The sequence below is a fragment of the Chroicocephalus ridibundus genome, chromosome Z (genome assembly GCF_963924245.1).
Source record: "Chroicocephalus ridibundus chromosome Z, bChrRid1.1, whole genome shotgun sequence".
NCBI lineage: Eukaryota > Metazoa > Chordata > Aves > Charadriiformes > Laridae > Chroicocephalus > Chroicocephalus ridibundus.
The window spans coordinates 8,485,604-8,496,223 of NC_086316.1; the positions used below are offsets into that span (position 1 = coordinate 8,485,604).

The 10,620-nt window shown below is 40.5% G+C and overlaps 1 protein-coding gene across 2 annotated transcripts in view; it reads right to left on the bottom strand.

Annotated features, from left to right (window-relative positions):
- RASGRF2 (Ras protein specific guanine nucleotide releasing factor 2) overlaps window positions 1-10,620 on the bottom strand; it is a 131,272-nt gene that overhangs the window by 75,551 nt on the left and 45,101 nt on the right. For both annotated transcript variants that reach the window (XM_063320429.1, XM_063320428.1), the window contains exons 3-4: window positions 2,226-2,373; window positions 1,504-1,593 (exon numbers count right to left, since the gene is read on the bottom strand). In XM_063320429.1, coding sequence (XP_063176499.1) covers window positions 1,504-1,593; window positions 2,226-2,373 — 238 coding nt within the window. The remainder of the gene's footprint in view (window positions 1-1,503; window positions 1,594-2,225; window positions 2,374-10,620) is intronic.

Consider the following 10,620-nt stretch of genomic DNA (forward strand, 5'->3'; position numbering starts at 1 on the left):
GCGTAAAAAAAAAACAAACAAAAAAAGTTTGTTGCCGTTATTGATCTATAGTTATTCCTGAATTACATTTTTTTTTATTTTTCTGTACGTTAATGAAATTCCCACAATCACTTGGTCATATTTGTTGCCAGGAAACAGACTGAAAAGATACCACATACATATAAAGGTACCTTTTACTGCAAGTTCAATGTTGCACCTTTGTATATACTATTCCCATCAGCACAACCGTGCTACATGCTGCGCAGGCTTTTTAACTCCTTTTACCTTTTTTAGTCCCCTTACACATTTCTCCTATTCTCTCAGAAGTATTGTGCAATGCTTCCAGGTAACACATTTCAAGACAGACTCAATATCATTATTGACATAATTCTAAAATAGTTGCTAGACTCAGTTTGCTTTCTGTTTTAAGTAGATACATCTTAGCATGTGTATATAAAGCTAATACCAATATACTGCTTAGTATCAGACGAGGCATATTTATCCAGAAAAGGCATATTTTTGGTGTTCTTAAAAAGTACCTCTGTGTCATGGAAAAATCTACTTAAGCACAATATCCATTGAAGTTACAGTGGATTAAAGGTTACAGAAAAGGTCTACATCTGGTCACAGAAAATTTCAGTATGTCTTTGCCCTGATCTTGATGTGAAGATCATTCATCTTGAAAAAGAAATGCAGAATCTCACTGGTAGCACTTTACTCTGAATAAACAACTTTTAAAAAAGGGCCTAATTGTCAAAACCATCAAGATGTAGAATGCAGTGAATTATATACAGAACCAGAACTCTCCTTCTATGAAAAGAGACATTTCCAGCTTCTATTACAATGTTTAATCTACATGAAAAAAAGTCACGCAAGGGTACCAATTCAGTGCTCACCCTGACTCAGACTGTGTAACCCAGAAAAAGTCAGAGACCAAGCCCACATACCATAAAGGATATTATGCAATTTGAGAGACTGAACGCTGAGAGGATAAGGGTGACACATACAGGACCACAACTTCAAGCACGAATTCCATTTATTAAATTAATTCCCCATTATTAAAAACACTGGCCATAGCATCCTGGAACAATCACCATCAAACAGACCGGCTGAAAACCTAAATCAAGGCTGCCCTCTGCATTTTCAATATTTCTATTCCAACTGCAGTGACAGACTATAAGTCATTCTCTTATATCTTTATAAGCCTTTAAATAAGGAAGGAGTACAAAGTCACTATACACGTGACTCCGATGGGAAAGCACAAGCTTCTTCAAGAGACTGAATATATACCTCGCAAGTACAAATTAATGCTTAAGTAACAAATACACCACAGGATAAATGTGGCACTGAAACATAGGAAGCTGATGTAATTTAAGAGATTTAAGTAGGGGAGGGAAAGGAATCTTGCTATTTGACTGTACTTAAAGAAAATAAATGAAAACAAAACTAGACAGACTAAAACACAGCAGTACACACCCCATCCCACCCTCCTCCTCTTAAGCACAGAAGACTGCACATGTTTACCTTTTTAATTTTTTTAATATCTGGATCCTCATCTTCCTGGTTGCCTTGATAAGGTCTCATTCTTTCTTTTGTTTTATTGAGAGCTATAATCTGACAAAAACAACCATTCATTAAATGCTTTCTCAAGGCAATGAAACTCTTAGCTACAGAACTAACAGAAAAATATTTTCCCCTTCTTCAAGCCTGCTAAAGCTGCACAGGATGATAAGCACGTATTTGGTCACAGGGACCTGAACACAGTTCTCTGAAAACCAGTAAGGCTCTTGACCCAGATGGAGGACGGACCAGAAGAGAGCTGCTTCTCCTTTCAAAACCAAGTGCGCCTTTCAGACTTTATCAGCTCAGGACTGCAACAAAATTTTTAACATTCAGTGAAATAGAGCAGCTTGGAATAGTTCTCAATACTGTCACAACCAAAGACAATGTGTCCAGGGTCAAACGCCTCGTGTGAAGACAAGCAAGAAATAATGCAAGCAATGGCACCCATACTGCAAAGCAATGTGTCATTTTAAAGACTCTGACAAAGAAATAATCCAATCAGTTCAACAGTCCCCGATAGTTCTAAGAAAAATATTTAGCCAAGGGTTCATAGAGGGATTATTACCTATTAACCTTACTGGGTTCCATTATTTTCACAAATATTACAGAAATATTGAATATTATTGCAATGTACACAGCAAAATGTTATAATTCAATGATTGCTTGATGTCTCTGGCACATACCTCAGATTTAAGTCTTTCAATTTCCGTGTCTTGATCTTCAAGCTGATGTCGAAGCTGATTGGCTGCAATCTTTTCAGTCTCTACAATCTGGACAAGGTGAATGTACTTCTGCATTAACACCTCCCTTTCAATCAGAATATCTGAATAACTAAAAAGGAAAAAAATTTACATTCGTAAAAATAGCCACACATTGTCTTCCACATCCCCTTATGAGATACCGACCGAATAAACATTGCACCAATGACAAGAAACCCGCAAAGCTGTGTCTGTCTGGCTTACTGTATAATGAATAGCTTGATCATAAATCCCCCAAACTTATAGTGTTCAACATCGTTTTTAGACACAGGTGCTAGCAGTACCCAGCTTCCCAGTATCCAGTTATCAACAGCAAGATAATTGCACTAATTTTTTTATAAGCTTCTAATTCTCAGGCTAAGCCCAAGAATTCTATTAATTCTATTTATTTTATTTATTTTAAGGGCTGCTTTTTTTCTATCTTTTGGGAGGACTTGGGGGAAGCATCTGGCACTTCATCAGAACTATTTCTAATTCTCTCCACCTGTCAGATCTCTTTATGGAAGATTTCCCATCATAACTGTTATTTTAGTTTGCTAGCACCTATTTTATTGTTTAGGCTAGTTTGAGATTATTCAAATATATGTATGTATTCTGATTAGTAACAACAACTGGAAGTACTGTTCCCAACTTCACGTAAAGGAGAAATCAGTTTCTTCCTATGCAACATCTTCATCAGACTGGTCTTTCATGTGGTTCAGTCTCTTTCACTCATAATTATCTCCCGTAATTTAAATGTGCAGAAAATGCACAGTCTTATGACGTGCTTGTTTGCTGGCCTTGCTTCAGCAAAATCTACAGACACAAACTGTCTCTTTACCTAGGTTTCAGGAAGCTTGCTCCTCTGAGAGTTAAATAATTTTACAAGATAAAGACCAAAGTGCACAAAACACGCCAGACAAAGCCCTATATCTTTGACACGGGATGTCTTATGTTTTTATGATCTATCATTGAAAATGCTGACTATCATATCTTTTTCCACTGTTAAGTTAGCACAGAATTTGACAGAAGGAATTTTTGGATTCCACATATTTTCCTTTTAAATTTCTTCCTACTTGTTACAGCACTCATTGAAAAATTAACATTTGCTATTAAATACTGTGAGGCTTTAAAAAATGTAATAATGTGCATCCTCTCCAGTTAATCTTTTTTTATATATATTTATTCACATTTCAATCAGTATTAGTGCAGCTATATAGTGGAGGGGACCAATACTGAATACAGCTATTAAATTCAACAACCTAGAAGGCAAGCTTAGATTTAAAATAATTACAATGAGTTCCCACAGCTATCATAAAGCAAAAGTTTTTCCTCCTTCAACAGATTATAAAAAGAATAAGAAGTGAATTTAATTCTATTGCATCTATTGTTATATTTTAACCACTACAACAGTAAACAACAAATGGCCCCAAAAAAAACCAACTCAGGGCGTCTCTTCCAGAAAGTAAAACAACATACACACAATCATCTGTCATGAAGCAATCCATATTTCTTAACTCTGCAATAAACAGTAATAAATTATGAGATTTAGTTCTTTAAAATTGTTCAATAATAATCTTTTGTGTTTTGCAAGAATACTGTTTTTTCAGAATCCATAGCACTTAAAGGCATTTGCACATGATAAAAAGTGTCTGAATTAGAAATGCAGTAAGCAGTAGTTGTTTTACAATGATGAGAGATGCTATGAAGATAAAAATATATGTAACATATGTAAGAAAATGCATTCCTTAGTGCCTGCAGCATGGCCTTGATTCACATTTAATATAAAGAGTAATCTTTTCTACCTAAACTCAGATCCGGTAGGACCTTTTCTTCTATTTTTCCTTTTCAAAATTTTCTTAAACTTTTGGTACCAAATGTTTCCCATACAGTATTTCACAGATTTGGCTTTGCTTTTATTCAAGAACTGAGGAAAATATTACGACACAGAATCACAAAGGGTGAACAGCAGCTGCAGTCAGAGCTGATGTAAGACTCCAGTTACTATTACATATGATGTTTTTCTTACACTATTTTTTATTTTTATTTTTTTTCTTTAGGGGATGAAGCTTTATCTAGATTTTTCAGCTTCTTTGGAAGCATTAACCCAGACTTCCACAGTCTTGCTGTATTAGGGAACAAGAACTTTGCTATGGAAGATGGAAAAGTTTCTGTTCTTTTGAGATGTACTTAGAGTATTTTGCCTAGTTAGTGGCTTTGGCTGTCTAAAATGTCAGTCTCATCCTGGAAACCAAACAACACTTCCTTCACTCCCAGAATTAGCAGTATGAAGAGGAGTTAATTGGAAAAGCCGATGTACACCTACACTAACTTAGAATAGGCTATCCATCTTCCTTCTCAAAACTGCTACTTCTGTGAAGAAAAATCATAGGATTTTGGAATAAACTTCACGTACTTTCAACAGCCCCTCTCATCCATCTCTCTGTATGTATGACCTAAAGCATCATGCCTAAAGTGCTAACCTGTATATCCCGCATAATGCCAGGAGCTTTCCAAGAGGGCAGGGTTTCAATACCGACTTGATTACACGTGTATACAAAATCCTTTGTTAAAGAAAATTATACCTAAGTGTTCAAGTGTCAAAGGAAGACGAAAAACTCATAAACCAACTTGTAAGCAGCTAGTCTCGATCTAGTTCCCTGGCTTGCATATTGTTTAATACAAAGAAGTAACTGCTGCGAACCACGGGTTTCTATGAATCAGTATTAACATTTTACTGAGAGATGAAGTTTTCTGAATTAATGATAATACGTAGTGAGGCTCAAAGACAGAGCATCCTGAAAGGTGAGGCTATACCTATTTCCTTGATCATCTGTAGAGACAAGACTCGAAACAGATATTTTGAGAACCTTAAGCTCTGATTGACCACTGCCTGCCACATGGAGACAGGAAGAAATGAAGAAAGTCCTGAGAAAAATGATACATTATTTTACGTCCTGTGAGAGTTGACATGCTCAGAAAACGTAGGAAAACTGAAGAAAGTTTAACCAGTGTCTCATTATTAGGGTCTCCTTGTTGTGGTATCAGAGCAAGATAAAGGCTCCAGCAGTGCTACCAGCAAATATAATTGATTTTTGTACTGAATTCAGGCCAGAGTTATGGTTCGTTGGATCACTCTATGCAAACTGTACTAGAGCGGCTCAGGCAGCTGAAAGAACCAGGCACTGGACCTGGACAAACTATTTATGATCATATCAAATCACCCTTTTGGAATGCAAAATGCACAACTTAATCAACTCTTTATGAAAACCAGGCAATATGGCTCTGGGGGTCTGGAAGGCAAAAGAAATTGCCTACATCTGCCCATAGTAACCACCTTCAGGCAGCTACAGGACTCCTTAACAGAGTAGGAATAGCCTCCAGACAGGTTTTAAAATCTAAAGGCACATTCACAACCACACTAGGGATGGAAACAGCACAAGTTGCAATAGAACTTATGCAATCCACCCCTACGACTCTAACCAAGGTGAGTTAGGAAACCACCTGTACACAAGTACCATTAACTTTTAATGAACTCCTGCATGATATGGGATATCGAGAGACACCTATGGCTGCAAGGGTTACAGGGCTGAGGCTTATCAGAAGACAGAAAATTGAGATGGGCTTTCAGACACACATGGACAACTGCTTAGAAAGGCTGTAAAAGAGTTGTCTACTGATGTCCAGTCAAACAGGAGGGAATGGCACTTGGACTGATGAACAAGTACAGCAACTGGGATTGGAGGCTGGGTGGGTGGGTGTAGGACTGTGTGATACATGGGGAAGCATGAGATGTCCATACCCCAAATTACTTTTACTACAAGGTCCTTTTAACTGAGATGGGGAAATACAAACTGGAATAGGGAGTCTTTCGGAAGGGTGGCCCCAACAACCAGAGGAGGTTTCATGCACCCAAACCACGTCAGTTGAGGTATGCCTTACTCTAGGAGCGCAGGTGTATGGGGAGAGGAATGCTACCCTCTCACGCGAAAATGAGACAATCCTGAAAACACATCTCATTACCCAATGTGTTATTCATCAAATTCACAACTAGTACTAAAACCAGCTGTTCCAATTGTCCTGGCACTCATTCATCCAGGAAAATCTGACTATAGGAATTCATCTACAAAAAAACTGGAGCAGAAAGGCACCTTACCCCATTATGCAAAACTGAGACAGAATTCAACACCAGCCATGAAGTCCAGACCAAATACAATGGAAGGAACACTCCTTGCTGCGCGAGCTGAGGCTTCACAGAACTGCTATAAACTTGTAGCTACGATCTCCAGAGAGTGTGACTGGTGGGATTTCAAATGTTCCCTCAGGAAACAACTACCACGCCAATCTCCTGGACAGACCTAATTACCAGTACAACGATCATGGCTTCTCAGGTTTTGTGTCTAAGCTATGTAAGGCGCTGATTACCAAGACCTACAGGTGCCCTTGAAGGGCTTAAGGAGCCCTTTGCAGCAGCACTGAGATGTCTGCTCCAGGAACACAGCCATTCTAGGGGATAAAACAGGAGCACAGGAGGTACGGTCACCTCTGGTAGGCAATGTTAAGATGTGTGGTAAAAGGCTGATCTTAACCAACACAAGGGAGCACAGAGGAACAATGGCAGCTGCTGTGACCCCTGAAATGAGCTCCCTAACCTGGCTGCTACCAAGGCTATCACAAGAACAGACCATGAAAGGCCCATCTCCACAAATAGGAAGGGTCACAGTGCCAGGCAGGGAACCCCAATAACCCAGTCAGGGAAACAAGCCCCCTAAGGTAGTCGAGGTCCTCCCAGGGCTGTGACAGGAGAGCCACCAGCATCATCAGGCAGTGTGTGAAACCCATAGAGATGAACCAGTGGAAAAGCTCTCCAGATCACCTTTCAGGCTGAGAAGGGTTATGAACTATAGGGGTGCGAAATTTATGAGATATTATAGGGAAGAGCATTTGGGGATTGTACAAGGCTTTTTATGGGACATTTAAGAGAGGCACCAAGGGCAGGAAAAGGGTGGGATCAAGGAGGTTTGAGGAGCAAGCTTGGGAAAACACAGAGATAAGGGGATAAAACAGGATAAAGTGTCACATGTAACCAGGTTGATCGGCACACTTGTCTGGCCATGCTCTGCACCTGATCAGCACAGTCCATCCTGTCTTCTCACTGAACTTCATTTCTAATCACTTTCCTGGGTGAGGGGACTCCATATATGCATCCACTGGAGAGGCAGGAGTGTGTGTGTGTATCATCTGTGTGTGTGTGTATCAGCGTGTGATCACCAGCCACAGTCAAGCCTGGCTAGCTGGTGAGCAGGATCAGCTGCTGGGAAGCGAGGTGTTGAAGATGCAGTAAGTCTATGTTGGGTCACCAGAAACTCTGTGATTTGGCTCCTGGAGGGCACAGGAGACCCAACCCAGCTACCGGGAACACCATGAGGTGGGGCAGTTGTCTGAGAAACTCATTTGCACACGTGTGTGTGTGCCTGGGACAGCTGGAAACAGGAACATCCAAGGGCTAGTTACCAGCTAGACTGAGTGTGCAGGGCAGTTACGGGAGAGATCCACCAGTGTTTGGGTCTCTGTGTGTGTTCATGCATACAAGGTTGGTGGGACCTGTGCACCAATTAATGGGGCATCCACAGTGCATACAGGGGGAACAGGGCGTGAGGTAACCGGAAGTACATGGGGTCCAGGGACAGTTACTGGTGTAGACCAAGTGTCTCAGACCAGTTAATGGGGGATCCACAGTGTCCTGGGAAGGGGGGGATGCATGCGTATCTGTGAGTAATGGGGACTGAGTACCAGCAACTGGAGAGGGTCCATGGGAACTTGTAATTCCAGGTGCCAGCAACTGGGGAGATGGAGGATCCAGGACCAGCTCCTGGAAAGACTGCATGACCAGGCTCTTCACTGGCAGGACCCACGCTGTATATATGCATTGTATGTATTTTCCACTAACATACCTTCGCCCAGATCAGTCAGGGAGGGGAACAGGATGAGGCTGCTGGTGTTGCCTGTGTCTGCATGAGTGGTGACTGTTTCTGTCTGTGCTCATCTGGGTGGCAAGCTCTGTTTATATGTACGTATGTGTGTTTGTTAGCATTGGAATTACATGCTCACGGTCACTTCTAGTTCAGCCTGGGTATAGGGAGCAGCTGCAGACTCATCTCTATCAAGCAACCCCTACCACTTTGGTCTGTGGATCTAGCTAGACATTATCTGGAAGGCAGATATGAGATTGCCCATGTTTTGAGCATTACTCAAATTCTCTCTGCCTCATTTCCAGCCCACTGGAAACTACAAAATTGTGGTTATTACAGCACCAAGCCTCAGCTAATACAGTTTCTCCAACAGTAAGGCATAAGTAGCAAGGCATTTGCTTCAAGCTTCCAGGCGCCTCTGAAGTACCATACTGAGCTTACAACTGGCTGCAAAATACTATGTGAAATACACCCTGCATTAGCAAGTGGAGTGTGACAACAAATCTGGGAGCAAGCCTTTTTTTTAAAAAAAAAATAAAAATTGCTGGTTGGAGGGCAGTAGTTCCTCATATGCTTTAAACAGCAACCTAGCTGAGAGAAGCACTCCCACTTTCCCCCCGACATAGCACTCGTGTTCTCCCACATCCACCCATGCACCTCCCTCTCCCTTGTGCAGTGCACGCAGGCGTGTTGTGTGGACACAGTGAACAGACCCAGAGGAATCAGATCTAAGATGGCAAAAAAAATTAACAAAACAAAATTCTTTTTAATGCATGTTATTTTCCCAATTAAGTTCACACTTGTGCCTGCCTAAGAGAAGGGCTGGTAAAAGGTGTGGGAATGAATGGCTGACTTATGAGAATGGCAGCTGCTTCCTTCAGCAGCCATGTGGGCTTATGCAGGACTAAAACATACATGAAACTATGGCCTGGAGCACTTAATTTAAGACTTTCCAATAAGCTAAAGTAGAAAAGGCTGAGAAATTTGATGAGCACTGTATCCACTTAAAAAAAAAAAAAGGCAAGCTTAAAAGTTTTTGAGTTAAATGCAAAAAAAAAAAAAAAATTAAACCCACAGAAGAATTTGTAAGAGAGGGTGGAAAGTCCACAGCAGTGTATTGAGGGTGAAACGGATTTTTTTGTAAGAGACCAAGTTGTGGAACAAAGCCCAAAACCGGACTTCCAGATGCGGTCACTGACGGAGGAACTAGAATTTGCCAGGAATAAATCCTTCAGCCCAGAAATGTAACTCAGAAGAATCAAACCTTACTCTGCCACGATGGACATTAGTGAGAACTCAAAACACTGAGAATTCAAACAAAATGGGAAGAGATGAAAAGCAGGTATGCATGTGGAGCTCGTGATGGAGCCCCATTAAAATATACTGAATTGCACCTCCCCTTGCTACCTCCCAAGCCAAACAATCTCTCCCAAATGGGGAGAGGGCACTTCGGACAGGAGCATAAGCAATGCAGCATCTCGCCACAGCACGCAAGAGCCCGTCGGCTCTCAAAGGGTGTGCACGGTGGCCCCCAAATGATAAGCAGTAGTGTCCCACCCACGGTGAAATATTCCAAGAAACAATGGACAATGCCACATCCGAAAATCCTTTAACTATGATTTTTGCATCCAAATAAAATACCTAGTTATCCACAGTGGGACACGGGATGCAGTGAGATCGTTGTTATTTTTTCAACAGTCTGTTTATAACTTGCAAAATAAATAAAACATGAAAGAGATTTTGATGGCTGCAAACATGCATTTGGCAAAAAGTCATGAAAAACAATCCAAAATTAGATTTTGTATACGTCAATCTAAGAAAACAGGGGGAAAAAAAAGAAAAAAACCAACTACTTTTGTCTCAGCTAAAACATGGATTGCCATAGCTACTCGTGAGGATGAGACCCTCCAGAAAGCAATTAAATATTTCTATTTCACAAATGACAACATATTCACACAGAGCAGGATGTTCCCAGGACTGTTTTTAATTTAAGGGTAGGGGGAATGTTTTCAGTTCCTCATAGAGTTTTTACCTAAGACACCTGAGATACTAGAAAAAAAGTATCTTTAAAGGGGTAAACAAAATTTCATTTAGCAGCTCAAAATAAAAACCTGAGAGAAGGGTCAGAAGTGTCTGAGGCTAGCCTCAAATGAACAGTGACACTGAAGAAGTTGCCAAAGCCTGTGCCGTTTGTCAAAAACACAGACTAACTCAAGAAAAAAGTCTAAATCGTGATGCAGGCAAAACTTAATCCCTGAAGAAAATTTGTTCTATTTTGTTATGAAGTTGGCATGAAAAATCTTATGCAATATTCTTTGTTATGTACTTCGGTAAAAGACCCAATGGTTAAGTAACTAATTAATTATGCA